This window comes from Gossypium hirsutum, chromosome D04, assembly GCF_007990345.1.
Source record: "Gossypium hirsutum isolate 1008001.06 chromosome D04, Gossypium_hirsutum_v2.1, whole genome shotgun sequence".
Taxonomy (NCBI): Eukaryota; Viridiplantae; Streptophyta; class Magnoliopsida; order Malvales; family Malvaceae; genus Gossypium; species Gossypium hirsutum.
In genome coordinates this window covers 19,151,151-19,171,173 of record NC_053440.1, presented here as the reverse complement: position 1 = coordinate 19,171,173, position 20,023 = coordinate 19,151,151, and the positions used below count along the sequence as shown (strand labels likewise).

The 20,023-nt window shown below is 32.8% G+C and overlaps 1 protein-coding gene across 1 annotated transcript; it reads left to right on the top strand.

Annotated features, from left to right (window-relative positions):
* The first annotated feature begins 14,580 nt into the window (after positions 1 to 14,580).
* LOC107899458 (probable receptor-like serine/threonine-protein kinase At5g57670) lies at positions 14,581 to 17,759 on the top strand. Its single transcript, XM_016825182.2, has 10 exons — positions 14,581 to 14,859; positions 15,089 to 15,207; positions 15,337 to 15,455; positions 15,559 to 15,686; positions 15,764 to 16,162; positions 16,267 to 16,521; positions 16,640 to 16,797; positions 16,895 to 17,110; positions 17,261 to 17,410; positions 17,493 to 17,759. The coding sequence occupies exons 1-10, from the start codon at positions 14,727 to 14,729 to the stop codon at positions 17,640 to 17,642; spliced, it is 1,827 nt and encodes a 608-aa protein (XP_016680671.1). The 5' UTR covers positions 14,581 to 14,726; the 3' UTR covers positions 17,643 to 17,759.
* The last annotated feature ends 2,264 nt before the right edge of the window (positions 17,760 to 20,023 follow it).

The following is a 20,023-nucleotide window of genomic DNA, read 5'->3' as shown; positions in this document are numbered from 1 at the left end:
TACAATTCAAGACAAAAATAAATTAGTGACCATGACGCAGAAAATTCGATTGGTGGAAATTGAATTGGAAGGTTAAATTGTGTAGAACGCAGGAATGAGTACTTTCGTTCAGTGATATGTGATGAATTGACGGAAAAGACCATGGCTTGATCATGGCAATATGTGAACATGTGATTATGTGATTCCGTATAAGACCATAGTTGGGCTATGGCATCGGTAAGTGATATGTGATTCCGTGTAAGACCATTGCTTGGGTATGGCATCGGTATGTGATTTGTGATTACGTGTAAGACCATAGTTGGGCTATGGTATCGGTATGTGATTTGTGATTACGTGTAAGACCATAGTTGGACTATGGCATTGAGAAAACGAAGTACTCATTTCAGTAAGACGTTCTCTAATTTGACAAATGTCGATAAGTAAAATAGAAGCCAAGTATTGGAATTTAATTAGATATCAATATTGAGCTCGAGTAAGTAAATCTGTTGTGTGAAATTGTGAGTGACATAAAACATTTGTAATAAATAGATGTGTTAATTTGCTTGGAATGAACTATGTGGTTATGATGGTATTACATTGATGATGAAAGCTAAGTCATAAATATATGTATTTATGAGAGTAAGTTAGAGGTTTTACAACCTCACCATCACCCCCTTATCAGTATTGCTTTATGACGAAATTTTTATGAGAATCATGTTGAATAAGCTCATAAATGTGAACTAAAAAAGAAGTTAAATTTGATGAGACAAAATATTAAGGTGTGATACCTAAAGAATGTATGTATTAACTGGAAGTTCTTTTGAATTGATTTTTGTTAGTGAATGGAATAATGTGAGGTTCGTGATAACAAAATTTGTTAGAGAAATGATAATTAAGTGGTAAAGATGCCTGTGTGTGACGGTTACAATTAAAATGAACACGATAATCTTTTCTAGATATTTTATATTTTTTTATCCTCAGAGATATGTGTATAATTTTTCAGTTTCTAATGGAGTTCTTATGTTATGAGAATGTTAGCTAATTATGATGTCAGACGAAAGCCCTATTGGATTGGCCGGTTTGTGATCGGTTATTTTTCTATTTTGTATGCATATTTAAAAAGTGAATTGTTTTGCTACGATGAAATTCCAGAGCTAAAATGTGGTGATTCTGGTGATTTGCATGCTAAAATAATTTTGAAAGATTGTGTGCGAGCTGCATTTTCAGCATGAACAAAACAGAGTACTTTGATATGTTAATATTTGATAGCTAAAATCAACTCAATTGTTTTCTTGGAGTGAACTGATTTATCGAGATATGATTTGAGTTGTATGTATTTAAGCATGCGTATTCACGAGTATGAAGACGGATAGTCGAAATGAAAAATCTATATTTCAGAAAGTATGATATAGTGATATATTTATTGGAAAGAGATATACGAGATTAAATCGATTAGTGATTCTGAAATGTTAGTGAAAGTGTTTCATGAGAGCTGGGAGTAACTACTCTTGGAAAGATTTTCGGGGACGAAAATCCCTAAAGGGGGGGAGAGTTGTAATAGCCCGAATTTGGGCCTAGTCGAAATAGTGGTTTCGGGACCACAAATGTAATATTTTGAAAATTTCTATAGTAAGATATTATCCTTGGTATAGTAAAATAAGGAAATAAAGTAACAAAAAGGGAAATTTTGAGTTATGCCAACATTGAGAAGTATATTATGACATATTAATGCAAGGAAGGATTAAATCGCAAAAGTGAGAAAATTATTATTGCCCAAGAGTAAATACTCAAAATTTGAGGGGTTAAAGTGTAAATATGAAAAAGTTGAAGGACCAAAGGTGTAAATATTTTAAGGGTGGAATGATCTAGAAACTAAGGAAAATGGATGAATTAGGACCAAATTGAATAAGATAAGAATTATGAGGGACTAAATCATAATTTTACCAAATTAAGTGTGACAAAATGATGGAATTTTAAAAGATTATGAAGGGCAAAATGGTCAATTAGAAGAGAGAGAAATCTAGAAGGCAATGATGATGTTGGTGATATTTTAGATTAATTAATTAAATAAATATTAGTTTATTAATATTTTAATATGATTTTCAAATGATATTTTATTAATTTATTATTATTCTATTTAGTATATATATGAAAGAAAAGATGAGGAATTATCATTTTCTTCCCCATGCAACCAACAGATGAAGAGGAAAGAAAGAAAGAAACTTTCTTTTCTTTACAATTTGGTCCTTTTATAAAAAATTCACCATTTTCACTTAGAAATCAAAAGAATTTCCATATCCATCACAAGAGAAAGATAACAAGGAGACTATGGGGAGCTAGAATATCAAGTTAGATTCAAGAAATAGAAGCTGGAGGAGAGAGAAAATCAAGTTAAAGATTGAAATCAATTGAGCAAGGTAAGAACATCAAGATTTCAATACATTTTTGAGTTTGATATTATTGAAAAGGTATGAAATGTAGAGTTTTATTATATAAGGTTTTATGTTCTTGGTTTGTTAGTGAAGAGAAAATAAGAGAAAGTGATGAGAAATAGAGTAGAGAAAGAAAATAAGTGTGTTATAAACTTAGTAATCAATATTTTGCACTAAAACAGTTTGGACAGCAGCAGTAGGTTGACTTTGAAAAATCACCAAAAATTGTGGGAATTGAATTAGAAGATTAATAAAATATGAAATTAAATATTATTGAGCCTAGTTTCTCATAAAAGAAACTGTGTAAGAAATAAAATTGTAAATCATGAGATATAATAAATTTTGTGAGACAATGTCAGAATGATTTCGGGTTCCCCTGTTCTGACTTTGGAAAATCATTAAAAATTGAATAAAAATAATTATGAGTTATAATTTATATTATTAGAATCATTAATTAATCTATTTTCAAATTAAATAAACGGAAACATCATCCAAATTCTGTACAATTAGATAATTCATTTTTAGTGAAGAGTGGTCGGAACTGTCAGACAGCAAAATAGGGAAAATTTTAAAGAATAAACTGTACTATTTGGCTGAACCAAAAATTCTGAAAATTTTATGACAAGAAGATATGTGAGTTTAGTTTCAGGGAAAATTAACGGATCTTAATTTTTATTTCTGTATCTCAAGATATAAATGATTTAGTGACTATGACTCAAATGGACAGCTTTGAATAAATTTACAAGAAACTAGTGAAATTATAGATAATGTTACTTATAAGCATGTTATGTAAATTAAGGATGTGGAATGGAGAGGAGGAGGAGGAAAATAAATTTATGAATATTATGCTCGCATGAATTTGCATTTCAAATGGTTAATTTGTATGATTTGGGCTCGAGGACTAAATTGAATAAAAGTAAAACTTTAGGGGCAATTTTGGAAAAATGTCAAAAATGACCAAATTGCATGAAATGAATTGTTTTATCATTTAAATTACTAAATTGAATGAAATATTAATTTAGATCAAGATTGGGTGGAAATTCGAGAAAAAATAGAAATTTTTCAAAATGTCCCTAAATTTTGGTATTTCTGCAATTTAGCCTGGTGAGTTCGTATGAACTATATTTTGTATAATTTTAATTGAATTGAATGCTATTTGGAAATGAATATTATATATGTGTGTGTTTGAAATTGAATTATTATTGGATGTTTTGAAATGATTATCGGAAGCTCTATTGGGTTGGAAGCTTGTTGGAGATATATCACATTATCCATTGGTTCTATCGGAAATTTTGGATGATTTGATTCTGGTTATTGTATAAGTTAAATTGGTTAATGTCAGCTCATAAATGTTTTGATTTTGATTGGTTATAAATATGAATGTTTGATGAAATGAAATGTCTGAAAATTAATTTGTAAACTCCGGTAATGCTCTATAACCCTATTCTGGGGAAGGATACGGGTTAGGGGTGTTACAGCTAAACCTATTAGTGCTCCTTTAGCAGCCCATTTTAAGCTTTCATGAGCTTTTTCTCCACAATCAGATGATGAGATTGAGTACATGTCACATGTTTCATATTTTAGTGTAGTGGGATCTCTCATGTATGCTATGGTTTGTTCACATCCAGATTTATCATATGCAGTCAGTGCAGTTAGCAAATATATGGTGAATCCCAGTAAAGAAAACTGAAAAGCAGTTTAGTGGGTTTTGAGATACTTATGAGGTACCACTGATGTTCGCTTACAGTTTGGAAAAACTAGAGATAGAGTTATTAGGTATGTTGATGCTGATTTTTCTAAAGACATTGATAGAAGATCTCTCACAGGTTATGTCTTTACAATCAGAGGTTGTGCAATCAGTTGGAAAGCCACTTTGCAAACAATAGTCGCTTTGTCTACCACTGAAGTTGAGTACATGGCGATTACTGAGGCTTGTAAAGAAGCTATTTGGTTGCAGGGATTCTTTAGTGAACTCAATAAAGACTTTCAAATCAGTACAATATTTTGTGATAGTCAAAGTGTCATCTTTCTTACAAAAGATCAAATGTTTCATGAGAGAACAAAGCACATTGATGTTCGATATCATTTTGTTTGGTTATTACTCGTGGTGATATTGTTGTGAGCAAAATTAGTACTCGTGAAAATCCTACAGATGTGATGACTAAGTCACTTCCCATAACTAAGTTTGAGCATTGCTTAGACTTGGTTGGTGTTCATTGTTGAAGTTAAACCCTTAAAGGGTTTTATGGAAGAGGTGGAGAACTTGTTCGTTGACAGTTCGTGATGAAGAACTTGTTCATTGAGAATTCGTGTCAAGGTGGAGATTATTAGAATTGAGTGATCCGAATCCTCATTAAAATAAAATACAATGATAAAATAAAATAAAAGTAAAACACATATAGAACTACACTTCTTTTATTTTATTTTAGAATAAGGTTTTTAAACCTTATTAAACTCCATCTATTTGATATTGATTAGAATAATGTGTTTCAATCTTACTGCACTCCTATTAGAATATCGTTTTATAAGCCTATAAATAGACATAGTCTAGTCCTATTGATATCACTCGAATTTGACATAGTGAATTATCTTCTCCTCTACCCGTGGTTTTTTTCTTGAAAGGGTTTCCACGTAAAAATCTGTGTGTTGTTTATTTTTCTTTCTCTTTTCTTTGTGATACATTGTCATTATCAACTTTCTATCTTTCACACATTTATTTATGTTTGTTCAAAAATCCAAAGGGGGTATATTTGTGGGACTTTAGCTGTCCAATTGCTAATGTTTCAACTCATGTTTAAACACCTGCTAAACTACTCTTGTTCACTCTCATGTTTAAACAAATGTCTAGACAGACCTTTGGACATTAATTAAGACAATAACTTTAGGACAACTAAAGTCAAGTTAGATGTTAGTGTTTTTCAATTTGACCTCCATAATTGGTTTCTCTATAAGAAAATTATTCCTAGAACATGTTTTAACTCATCCAAAATAATAATGGTCAAGTTTGGGTATTATAGAGCATGAAGATCGACATGCCTTATCCCATAAGGTTTGTCCTTATCCTTTAAGTCTTTATCTTACTGATTAAGATGACGAATTTACTTGGTTCATGAGGCTTTACCTTGGGATAAATATTGGAGGTCTTTTTCCTAGATTATTATGCAATTAAAAGGATGAATTTATATAGACAAAATCCTCTAAGGGAAAACTGACATATTATGCCTATAAATAATCATCTTATTCACACGTTGGGATGCATCTTTTCGAAAGTGTTTGTGCTAAATTTGCTTGTATCTTTACTAATTAGCTTACTCTTGTATTTTGCACTTGTTAGTTAGGATTTATTGGAGAGATTTGAATCTATTGTAAGTGAGGTATTTGGGTGAATAGTAACAAGTTAAGGTCATCTATTTGGTTGTAATCACTTCTTGTGTAAAGGTACAATGTGTTTTAGCCAATAGCTTACTGGATCAATTGTTGAATAAACCATATTCACTGAATAAGACTCTATAGAGTAGGATTATTTTTGAACTGCATTAACAAACTTTGTGTCCTTATCTTTCTTTATTTTCATTACTTATTCTTTTTATTCATTGTCTTTTTTAAACTTGTGTCTAAACACCAATTTAAATAAGGAGCAAACTGATTGCTTTTTAAATTACCTTTAATTTGAATACTATTCTAATTTGAATCCCAAATACTTCTCAAAATAAAAGAAAAGATTTCTTCCAAGCTTTGCATTCATGAGATTCGCATTAGCAAAGTGTTTTGCTTTAAGAAACTTAGAGCACAATGATTGGTTATCTTGTACCATATTCCATCCTTGTTTGTTGAGCATGGCTGATTTGAAAAGAAAAAATCACGAAATTCAAGGCCTCCTTGTGACTTTGGCAGACAAAGATTGTCCCATTTCATCCAATGTATCATTTACCTTCTTTTTTATTTGTCCACCAATATCTACGTATTAAGCTTGTTATTTCATCACATAAAGTAGAAAGCAGTTTGAAACAATTCATAACATAGGAGAGACAAGAATGAAGAATGTAAGACCTTTAATATTTACCTCCAAATGAAAGAACCGCCAATTTAATCCATCAATTCTTTTTCAAAATAAACACTTCTGTTTTTAACCTGGTCCATAAGTTTCGATAACGAAAAAGAAGATTCCTTGTACAAAACCACGTTTCTCATTCATGTAGTGCAGTATTTACACAGTGATTGCCACGGCTGGGATGTTGAAGTTTCAGATGCTCGTATTAACTCTATACCACACATTTGTTTTTCTTAATGTCGAATGCCATTATTTGCATATACAGGATCCCACCCACGTGCCATAATTTCTAATGTAAAAATTACAGTTTGTAAAATAAATCCTTTTGATTCTTTTTTACACTTCCATTAAAATAATCAAATACTTTTGGAATAAAGAAATAAATCGACCCCTATGTTTCATAAATTTTTTTAGTTACCAATTTAACTTTCACCCTATTATAATGCTTTCCAGGTTCATAAAAATTTATTTGATTTCAAATTTTACTTTAACATATAGATATGTTTGAGTTTAAAATCCAAATATAAATGCATAAATGCATCAAAACATCTTATTTAATATGATCCTAACATAATTTATTCTTATAATTTATTCCCATAATATTTTTAATTTTTAAAATTTAGGGAATAAATTATATTAGCATCATCCTAAAAAGTGCTACTTTTAGGCACTAATAAAATAGTGCCATGTCATTAAATTTTAAAGATAACAAAGATAGATTTACCATTAAATGCCAAAAAATAATTTTTTTACTGAATTAGACCGATTGAATGAAAAATGACGGGAATGGGCCAATTTTTGAAAACCACTTCTAATTAGAAACTTTTTCAAGTGATATGCAGAAAAGTGCTTCCAGTTGGAAGCTCTTTCCGCCATTTTTCAACAAAAGCACTTCTAGCAAGAAGCTCTTTTTCCCTGATTTTTCTAATGTCATTTTTTAGGATTAGGGTTTTGTTTATTTAAATTAGGGTTAAAGTTTCGTTAAATATTTATAACATTTTAATGAATTTTTGTGAAAGTATCCATAACTTGTCGAAAATTTTTGATACCATGAATTGGGTAGTTTTGTGTAGTTTAAAGGTCGAGAATTAGTTGTAGATGGATATGTAGATGAATAGAATTTATTTCATGCAAAAAGATTAAGTGTAAACTGAAATATTCAAATTTTAAGTTTTCTATTTCGAAGGTTTTGGTTATAAGTAAACTTAGCTTAGGCTAATTTTTTTATTGTTTGAGGTAAGTCATTGGTTGATTGTTGGTTGTGTATTTGTGTGGTTTGTCTTGTTGAAGCGTCAGAGTCGATAGGGCCTTCAACGAGTAGAACAAAGGCAAAGAAAAGCTTGTTTGAGCTTTCAGCTATTCGGTGAAATCATATTTCGTGAGTGTTTTGGAATCACTGCTCGTAGATGATTCATTGTGTAAACTGAGAATTTAGAGGTAGCCTAAACCCCTACTCTAAACTCTGTAAGTCTTCTTATACCAATATTCATGGTGATATATGTGTGCTTGTGCCAATGTGGGAATAAGAATGTATTTTTGATGCTATGACATGTGTTATAAGCTTGTGATGACTATTGTGAAAGTGAATCTATGGGCATGTTATTCATGCCAAGTGACAGTGAATATTATGCTAATATTGTGAATATGTGTGGAAAATTGGTAAGTAATGTGTTAAGTAATGTATGATGAAATTGTGGATATTTTGGCCTTGTGACCTTATGAGACCATTCGGTATAGTTGGCATTCCATAGGGCTGTGAGTACTCACCTTTGTGTTGCGATTTTGGGCATTGAGGCCCGAGGCTGTTTTAGAAAGATAAGGGAATGTAAGCTAAGCTTCATTCACCGAGATATGTTTGGTATGTTGGAGAGTATTAGTTATATGTTTCACTTTTGGGACATGTTTGACTCTATGAGTCATTTGGTATGTTAGAAATCTATGTATCCGATGAGTGATGATAGTGCCCACTTTCATGTTTCATAACCTCAAGTGTCAAACTATCATTATTTTCACTATTATGTAAAATGATATATTCTTAAAATCTTATATGATTACCATGAAAATGAATACATTATGCATGAGTATAATATGACATTAAAGTTGGGACTGTTATAATTATGCTATTTAGTTGTTGATAATGCATGATGACTTGTTTGCGTGGTAGTTATTCTGAGCATTCATTGATCTTGTTAAGCTCACCCACTCCTTTTAAACCATTCCAAATAAGTAGTGGCAGTGTGAGAAGTATGGTCATCAAAGGGTGACCCAAGCCATAACTTTAGTAGCTATTTGTAGGTGTTTATTTGATTATTTATGTTTTGGGGAATAAAGGCAATGTGGTAGACTATATGCTACGATTATTAAGTTGATTAATTGTTTATTTTGCTTAGAACCTATGAACTTTAAGTAGGTGTTATTGGTTTCTTTCTTAGTCATGATTATGATGTTTTGGACTGATATTTCAGACTTTTTGGTGTCCATTTGATGAGGTGAATGATGCATGATGTTTGTGTTTATGTTGGTATGGATTATATGCTTGAAACTATTGTATGATTATGGTTTGGAGCAAAGGTATCGATATTTGGGTTTTTAAAATGATACCTCTGTGATATTTTGATATCCAGGAAGATAGTATAGTAAATTGGTATTGATACCTTCTCATGAGTATCGATACTCGGGGTAAAATAATTGATACTTTAAAAAAGGTACTGATAATTTCTAGGTTAGATTTTTGGGCAAGAAATAGAATGTTGTTTTGGTATCAATTTTTCAATTGGTATCGATATTGTGTAAGAGAAATATCGATACCTATGTTCTAGTATCGATACCTACGGGATTGGTTTTGGAAATTTTGATAAGTGGACCTAATGCTTGTACAACTATTATTATATTATCATTAAAGTAAGTGCGGCATGTATGAATGATAATTAGGAGTATGTTTAACTTAATACTCGTGCAAATGCTAAAATAGAAGACGTTTCTTTAATAATGAGCTCGTTTGTACTATGTATGATGTGAGATGGTGGTGTGACATCCTATTATTCGGGCTCTGTGATCGGGTCGGGTATAGGGTGTTATAACTCCCGAAACCCAAGTTGGCCTTACGGGTCATTGAAACAACAGAAAATGCGTAAAAATACTTATTTTATCAATATTTAGATCCTATGCTACTAATATCGAAAATGCAATAATTAATTATCAAATGCCAAAAAAACCTCATTAAGTTCCGAAATGCACTTAAACTACCACTACAATTGGTGGCATGTCAACTAAAGACATGTTTAGATTCGACTACTAATATAAGTTGTCTTTCCATATTTTGATTCGACCACATAATACCATTTAGTATTAGTTTAAACATTAGACAACTAGTGAGTCAATATTTGCTTCTATTTTGCTTTGCATGCAAAAACAACATGAGGACAATATTCGAAGTATATTAACGTAATCCATGAAATATTTTCTTAACCAATATTTTCGAAAAAGATTACAAGTTTACAAATGAATATACTATACTTATGGGACTAGATCCAACAATAATATGTACTTCATGCCTGGTAAAATCGAAATATAAACTCGTACACAAATCTAATTCTATGACATGTCAACTATATTTGACTCTACCTGAACAATTAATAGTGTAACCAATGTACCAATTACATATCATTACATGTTCACATATCATAGTTCCATATCATTTCCATCATTATTTCATATAACGAATCGTTTAGCAAGTTCATATCATACTCATTTTTACAAGCTCAAATTAATTTATTTCTCGACATTCAATACCATCAAACACAAATAAATTCATGAGACAAGTAATGATCTTACCTCAATAGCTAGTATGCAACAATCATGTATATATATTGAAAACGAATCACAAGAATACAAACCAAATTTTCGTCTCTTGTCTTGTCCTTCTCTCGAGACGGTCTGATGTCAACTTTTGTTATGTTTAATAATTCAATTATAAAACAGTGCCAATTCACATCCCAGTTACATTAAAATACAAAGCCAATATGTTTTGTCTTTTATTCATTTTAATCCCTATATCCAGGATACTCATATTTTTTCGTATTTAACATCGAATCAAAATCTGATTTCACATTCTTTCCTTAAGGACCTTATACTTTTTATCTATAGCATTATTTCATGACAGTTTTCAATTTAATCAATTTAGTCACTCATGTCACAAAGTTATCTAACCAGCTTAACTTAGTTTCTAACTTAATCCTTATCAAAATCTAAGCTTACTAACTACCAATTACTTTAAGTCAAGCTCAAAATCATCAATTTCATTCTAATGGAAACTTGTTAAATATTTAACAAGTGATGAAATTGATACATGGAGTAGCTAAATCAAGCTCCCATGATTATAAATCTATTAAATTTCAAGAAAATAGCTCGGTTCCTTTTGCCAATTTTGAAATGAATGGTTTGGAAAATTAAGAAGAAAGTTTTCTTTCTTCTTCAACCGTAAACGAAACAAATAAGGAAAAGATGAGAATGGTTTTAAGTCTCCACTAAATTAAGGTATATATACTAGGATTAGTTAGTTAATTAGGCTTAATTAATCATGTTTTTCTTAATTAATTTAACATATAGATATTCCTTAATTAAAATCATAACAGTTTAATGGCTATCATCATCATCGTCCACTAAATCTTATTTAAAGTTGGAAAAATAATTATTTTGGTCCTTTGGATAATTGCTAACTAGGTTCCCAAGAATTTTCTAAATTAAAACTTAATAGTGATTGGACTTTTTCAATTTAGTCGCTAAGCTTTAATTATTGATTTTTCGGTTAAATTAATTAATTGATCATTAATATATTTTCATAATAATTTCGTATATCTTCCTATTTCATCCTTACAGACTTCGTTTATGGGAATAGGGTTCTAAAATTACATCTTTTAACACTAGCAAAAATCGAGTCATTACAAGTAATGCCTATAATTTTGAGATCAAACTTTTCATTATTCAAATCGTTCAAAATAGTGTGTAATTCTTTAGGAAGTTGAATGTGGTCCCAAATAAACATTTCAAATTTTATTTCTAAATATATGTGACACTTTTAGATTTAATAGGGTGATCGACGATGTCGTTTAGTTGAGATTATTCTCATTTTCTTTAAGTGGTGATGCTTTTATGTGGTTAGATGCACAGTTAGTTGGGTCTATTACTTCCTAGGATGAGCTAGCAAATAGATTCTTAGCCAAGTACTTTGGAAACCAAGTAAACCTACTTCTATAATAAACAAAAGAGAAATCTCACAAAGAGAAATAATTCAAAGAGTTGAAATTTTATTAATCAAGGTGTATGGTATGAATAATGAAGAGACATTTATATAGGCTGGCTAATTACATGAAAATAAAACACTTAAGTAGAATGAAACTATAATTAATCTAAGTGAGAAGTAATTCTAGTAGAACTAAACTTTGTTTTTTTACTGAGAAATATAAAACTCCTAAATAACTTAAAATACTTAAAAATATCCTACACAACCTACTAGATACAATATTAGGCTCATATATAATAATAAGTTAAGCCTAAAAGTTGAACCCAATATGATTTAAACTCGAAATAAAGCCAAAAACTCGTGATTTATTGTAATAATCTCATCCAAAAATTCTACTCTAACATTCTTCATTAAAACAGTTATAACTTGTGCTCCTTGAGCGTTTTATAGTGTGTTTCAAAGCTAAGATATATCTCTTTGAATGCAATCAAGACATCTTAACCTAGAAATGGTTGAATCCAATCCAAAATGTCGTCGCAAGTTAAATGACTTTCCATACTTGAATTTAATAAATTTCACCCCATCTGTGCATGTATCATCACTATTACCAGACAAGAGGACCTCATCTATAAATGCCTTCCATAACAATGAGAAAGGGATCTTCTTCCCTATTGAAAACCTTAAGCACTTACTCTCTACACTTAGCCTTCTATACCTTCACAACAACCTTCCTCTTCCTTTTACCCTTCTCTGGCTCTCTGCCTGTTTAGGTGAACCGACATCCTTTGCACCGCCATTTTCTCCTCTTTATCTCCTTACTTGTTGATACCCCTCATCATCAAATCTATATGGAAAACATGGCAAAATTTGAAAATCCCATACCTAACCCTAGGCTTCCTTCTCTTGTATGCCAACGTGATAACATTCTTTCTTGCAAAGGTTGCCTATCGCCTATTGCCTTTCTTACTTACTAGTTTTCAATATACCATGGAGATGGGGTAGGAATTAGGAAAGAAAAAGGTGCCATTAATGAAACTTGGAATTGAAGTTGAGGCTATGGCTGATCATGGAGGAGGACGGAACAAATACTTATTATTTGTAACTATGCAAATGTGATGGATGGTGCATGTAATATGGGGTTGGGTTTTCGGTGGGTTTTTGAAGTACTTAACTAAAAGTGATAGATAGTTGACGAAAGATCATGCTCAGAAAATAAGCAAAATTTCTATAAGATTTTATTTTTGATTGTTTTCACAAAATCCTCTAAATTAACTGTTTTTAATTGTCTTTGAAGATATAAAATAGAAATGAAGATTGTATCTTAATTTTCATGCCTCAATTTAGACAATCTGTCATCTATATTTTGCTATGTTTTACTTTTATGGTTATAATATTCCAATATCTCGAGGTTACAAAATTGAAAGAAAACAAAACAAATAAGAAAGAATGATAGAGTTTACATATATTAAAAAAATAGTAGAGTTGGGAATGAAGCTTTGGGAGGATGAATTTAACCTATATAAGAACAACAAACTATGTATAATGATGTCGATGTTCCGTTCTATAAGTGAGTTGTATTCGAAACACATTAAAGGGCTTTTGTATTATTTATAATTATATGAAATTAGAATTATAATATTATTATTGGTTGAGGTGGTAGCTGTTTTGGTTAACTGATAATATAAATTGAAACTTCTAAAGTGCACTTTATTTTGGTGAAAAGAATTTTTTAGTTGTTTTGAATTTTAATATTAAGTAAATTTAATTTTATAAAAAATTAGAGTAATTTAGTTTTCGTCAATTTTAGAAGTGAGAAATTAAGGACAAATTAATAGTAATGTTAATTTTTCTGTCAATTGTACATATGTTTTATTAGTATAATAACAACTTTAGCCTTCAAATTTTACACATTATGTCAAATTTTACAGATTAAATAAATTTAGCCCGCAACATTTATATATTTTGTCAATATTTACACAAAATATATAAATACCGAGGACTAAATTTATTACTATATCAATTAAAATCTTGTACAATTGGAAGGAAATGTTAACGCTGTGAGTAATTATTATTAGTTGCTCGCTTTAGAAATTTATTAACATTAAATTACTTCAATTTTTTTAAAAAGATCAATTAGTTCAATATCAAAATTAAACACTTCATTTTAATAATAATATATTTTTAAATACCCGGATCCAATAAACTTAAGATTAGAATTTTAACATTTACAATCATGAGCAGATTTTAAGATCTGAATTTCAAAATCAGCAATCCATTCTCTTTTATTTTCTATTGTGGCAGTATATATATAATATAGACACTGAGTGGTATGGTCTTTCTTTGGCACGAAGCTTTGCCTTGAAATACTTTCAAGACAAATCTAGCAAATTTCCCATTATTATAGTAATCATCAGTCTGGCCAAGCAAGCGCCATCATTGGAAATCAATCACTCTCTCTCTTTCTAGGGGAGGAAGTTGAAAAGCGTTAGTGTCCTCTCAACGTTTCATTCATGATAAAGTGAAGAGCTCTTTTGAGTGCCACGACCCTTCTACCAAATTCCAACAAAGTAATACTATCTTTTTACTAGTTTTGATCTTTGGCTTATATAACAAGACAAAGCAAAACCCAATGCCAATGCCATTGCCCACCACGTTTGCTTATACCCGAAAGCACCTAACCGTCGCATTGAATATTTCACCTCCAAAACTCTTGAGAGTTCAGAGATAAAAGTGAAAAAAAGAACAAAAAAAGAAAGAAAAGGAAACAATGGCATTAATCACATTTCTCTTGCCATCTCTAAAAGGCTTTTATGCTTCTTTAACAAGAATAATCCAATGTGGACACACTTTCTAACTGACCTTAATCATGCTGTTGCTTCTACTACACCTGTCCTTAAGCTAAGTTTTTTCCAAGCTTTTATAGTCGACGAGAATCTTTAAAAAATAATGAACCACCATATTCAGTTTTGCTGTATATAAATATTTAGTTGCTTGAAACTTCTCGGCCAACTTGTGTCGCGAAATGGTGACTTCAAATCCTGCTAAGATACTCATTGGCATCTCATTAAACCCAGATGACAGCAAGGAACTCTTGTCATGGGCAATCAGAGTTCTAGCTCGTCCAAATGACGACATTATTGCAGTACATGTTCTTGGTTCGCACATTCATTAACTTACAATATCAAAGTTCAATGCCAATTGCGATTTCAGACTTTTTTCTTTTCTTTTCTCGATTGCTAGTTCAAATTAATCATGTTTTCATAGGTTTAACTTAGTCTTTCTTTTTCTTTTTCGAATTGTTGAGACTTGAACACATTTGTTCATGATGTGTAGCATGGTTTTAGTTTAAAATATATACAATTTTGCTTCTGTATTAAAATGCAGTTGGTGAGGAGCCGAAGAAGAGTAAATTGGTAAGGAACGATCAGTCAAAACTTAGGCAGTCGAAAGCTCATGTTATATCGGTGCTTGGAGAATTTGCTAGGACTTGTCAGTCTAAGCAGGTAACCCTTTTTTTTTCAGATAAATTCTGCAGATAGTTTAACCTGTCAGTCAGTGCCATAATATATATATATTATGTAATCTATGTTCTGAAAATTATAGTTTATAAGATAGGCAGTACCCTTGTTCAGGTAAACTTGGAGGCAAAAGTAGGACTTAGCTCGAGTGTTAGAAGGGGACTAATTGAGGAAGCAAAGTCCATCTCAGCTAATTTTCTTCTTCTTCTTGGCCCCAGAACACGATCAAAAGAGTGAGAAAATTAAACAAGCGTTAGATAATCTTAAACTCAATTATTATATATTCTGTGATGTTTGATATTCCTTTTTTTTTTCAAACTTTTTTCTTTGGGTTAGAACTTCACATAAAATTACCAGTTACTGTTTCGAGCATGCCCCCGAAGGTTGTGCAGTGGTTTCAATAGGGAAGTCAAAGCGGCCACTGCAAAACTCAACCTTAAATTCTACATATGCACATCGTGATGGTCAGTTTACTTCCTAAAACAGACTTGTATTAGTATAAAATTTCCATTTCCTACTATCTGAAGTTTTGATTCTGCAGAAACTGGTCAATGGAGCACGAGATGGTCTAACAAGAGTGATAACAGTGGAGAGGCATCTATCTCCCCTGTTCAAAATTCCATTGTCCCGAAACAAAAATTGCAAAAGCCTTCACCAAGAACTGTTCTAGATGCACTTCAAGGAGAATCAAATAGCACAGAAGATGATAGCTCTAGTTTTTGGGACTCAACAATGTCTGGATCCCCTCCTCAGCCGCCAAAGTTTAAAGGGCAATCATGTATAAAGAAACAGATGTCACCTTACAAATTTGTCTCAATGGTCTTTAGGTCTCCACTAAGGAAAAGAAATGCCAATTTATCCAATAAACAAAAAGGGCAGCCTTTGATGAAGTGCTTTAGCTTTGAGGAGATCTCAACTGCTACAAAAAACTTCCATCTAGGTAAAAGAACAAAATGATATAGTTACTTCTTGGAAAACAACTGTTGTAGTCATTTGTTCATGAAATCGAGATGTTTAAGTTCAAGATTCTCATGAATGTATCAGATAATATAGTTGGTCGAGGCGGGTATTCAGAAGTTTATAGGGGAGATCTTTCTGATGGAAGAGCTGTTGCAGTGAAGAGGTTGGCCAAGGACAACAGGGATGAAAACAAAGAGAGAGAATTCCTTACTGAGTTGGGCACTATCGGACATGTTTGCCACCCCAATACTGCAACCTTAGTTGGTTGTTGCGTGGAAAATGGACTTTATTTGATTTTCAACTTCTCCGAGAAAGGAACTCTGGCCTCTGCCTTGCATGGTAAGAAACAACAGCTACCTATTCCGGATAAATTACGGTAATAACTAATGTGAGCAAGAGATTCTATTTTGTGATTCAACTTCTTAATTGGTTCTCTTTCCATTGGGAGACTCCTTAGGTAAAATAAATGTGGTTTTGGATTGGCCGGTGAGATACAAGATTGCCCTTGGAGTTGCTAGAGGTCTTCATTATCTACACAAATGCTGCAAACACCGAATAATACACCGTGACATAAAAGCTTCTAATGTCCTTCTTGGACCAAATTACGAACCGCAGGTGAATAAACAGACACAACATACATAAATGTTTAGGAAAAGTAAAATATGTGGGTTCTTTCTACCTAAATGTAACTATGATTTTCATCACTTTGTAGATTACTGATTTTGGCCTTGCTAAATGGCTCCCTAACAAATGGACTCACCATGCTGTGATACCAATAGAAGGAACATTTGGGTACCTAGCACCAGAGTATTTCATGCATGGAATCGTGGATGAGAAAACAGATGTTTTTGCATTTGGGGTTCTTCTCCTCGAGATCATCACTGGTCGCCGGCCAGTGGATTCGTCAAAGAAAAACCTCCTCTTATGGGTATGCACATCGCAGATCTGCAAACTTCCAAGCTACTAAAATGAATATCCTGTCTTAGTTTAAATTACCTACATAATTCCTTACTCTATTTCCATTGCTGCTCTAAGCCATATTGCATCCACTATGTATTGAAATGATTTTCATATATAGGCAAAGCCACTTATGGAATCTGGGAACATCACTGAACTAGCTGATCCAAAACTGGAAGGTAAATATGATGAAGATCAAATGCATAGATCAGTTCTAACAGCTTGCTATTGCGTGAGGCAATCAGCAGTATGGCGTCCATCAATGAGCGAGGTACTTAAAATATGTTCAGTAGAAAATTTTCAGGTCAGACAGTGCATTTAGATGACATTAAATTAATGCTTCCACTTCTTAGGTGTTGGAGCTTCTAATGACTGGACATGACTCCGATGTTGCAAAGAGCTGGAGAATGCCAAAGTTTGCGTCTGATGAGTTGGATGATTATTCAATGGTTTTCGGATACGAGGTTCCAACGGGCATTTCCCTAGAGGAATTCTTATGTTGAGTTTCTCCTTTGTAACTTTCCATACATTTAAACATTTGCTAGGTTTCAAAATATCATTCCGTTCTACAATTGTGTTTGGATCTTTACATTAGAGAAATTTAGAATCTTCATTCTTCACTGCTCAGAACAACAACCTTTCCCTATATTTATACAAATTAGACAAAAAATGAACCCATATTTCAATGAATTGGAAATTGTCAGGAATTTTGTATGACTGCGGACAGGGAGATTTTCTATCTTTCACTACATGATGCATTCGTGTGAATAGTAATATAAAGACTGTTATGGTTGTTAGTTTGTTATGAAATCTGGTAATCAATTTGATATGCTGTTGGTTAAGAATAGTTACTCTTGTATCAGTATATAAACATAGTCAATGTATTCAATCAAAACTAAGAAAGATTGAATGAAAAAATATTATTCTGTAGTTCATCATTCTCATACATTTTCTAATTAGTATCTAATAATACTTTTACTACTTAGTACTTAACATGGTATCAGTCGCTTAGTTCATCTTGGTGTCAACGTCCGCTGTTGTTTTATGGCTAATTCACAAGACTCCACATCTGTTATTCGTTCTACTCCATCTTTTTCCAGTTCGTGGTTGGTTCAAGTTTTTCCTCGTCTTGACACGGTGAAATTAGATGAGAAAAAATTTGTGCAATGGCAATAACATATCAAACTAATTACAGAAGGTTATGGGTTGCAAGGTTTTTTGGATGGTACTCTACCTACTCCGCCTAGGTTCGTGGCATCTCCGGATGGTACACTGATTGCAAATATAGATGTGGTTGCCCTTTTTCAACAAGATAAGCTTTTAGCCTCTTGGATACTATATACCATTAATGTGTCCCTGTTGTCTTTGTTTACTGCCACTAGAACAGCGTGTGATATCTGAATTACTGCCAATCGGCTGTTTACTGCCTCTATTGGTGCTAGAATTTTGTGAATTAAACATGAGTTGCATTCACTAAAGAAAGGCACATTACCTGTTATCGAATTTATCGCCAAGGTTCAGAACACGTGTACTCTCCTTGAGGCCTCCGGATTTGTCATTTCGGAGGCTGAAAAGGTGAAAGTGATCATCGCTGGTCTTCTGTCTGATTTTGTTGTGGTTTTAGCCTTTGCCTCATTTTTGTCGAAGACACTTCCGTATCAGCGATTGGTTGATGTGCTACTAGAGTTTGAGTCTCGTCAGATGTATGCTGTGCAAGATGTGCCGATGCATACGAATTTGTCTCAAACATCTCCGGTTGTGGTAGTGGTTGAGTTAGATCTATGTCCCGGGCATGGTGGTCGCTTCTCTTCTGGCTTGCATAGGTGCGAGTTTCGCCCTTGGGTCCAGAGTCAAATTTGTAGTCGCTATGGTAATCTCACTCAGAGGTGCTTCTATCGGTTCAACCGGGACTATGCCGATTAGAGCGAGTTCACTTCTGCGCGGTTTCATTCCGGTCACTTGGTCAAATGTTGCCTAATAAACTTGTCTATAAGGGATCTAGGCAGCATCGAGAGGTTGAATCGTCATGGGTGCCGTCGTCTTTTGGATATCAAGTTTCAACTTGGAGAAACCCTAATTGTATTGCTGAGGGTTGTACCTGGTCCGCAACTGGCCCAAAATTTGCTTATGACCTATGTGGTTAGTCACATAATGGGCATGATTATGGGAGCAATTTGGGTCGTGTATTTGGGCATGGTATGGAGAGTGGTCTTGGGTCTTCTTTTGGGCGTGCTGTGTAGCGCGATTTTGGGCATCACTTGGGCCAACAACAGTTTGAGCCCACTGTTGGGGTGCCCAGGCCACCGGTTTCAAGCTAGCCATTTGGGCTAAATAATCATTGCGGGCTACGTAATGGACAAGTTAATGTCGGCCAACATTTTGCACAAAAATAATTTTAGCCCGTTGCTAATCATGTAGGTTTTGATAGTTCTTGGCAACATAATGGTCCCGGGGTTACGTGGCAGACTAAACCTCGTGCTCGAGTATTTGATTTTGAATTTTCACAGGGTGTTGGGCTGCCCTGAATTCTTGATTTTCGTGCATCTGATTTCTCGACTGCCATACAGTATGATCCTAATTTTGATAACACTGATTTGTATGTTCCTGTTCCAGTAGGGACCTCGTTTTGGTATCCAGATTCGGGGGCCACTCATCATATTTGTCAGAATGGTTCTGGGTTAAATACAACTTCATATTCAGGTATTTCTTCTTTCATTATGGGAAATGGAACTCCTGCTAAAATTTCATCTATTGGTAATACAGTTCTGCCTACAATAAAGAAGTTGTTACATCTGTCTAATGTCTTGTGTGTGCCCAGCATACGGAAGAATCTTATGTTTGTGTCTTAGTTTTCTATTGACAATAATGTATTTTTTGAATTTCA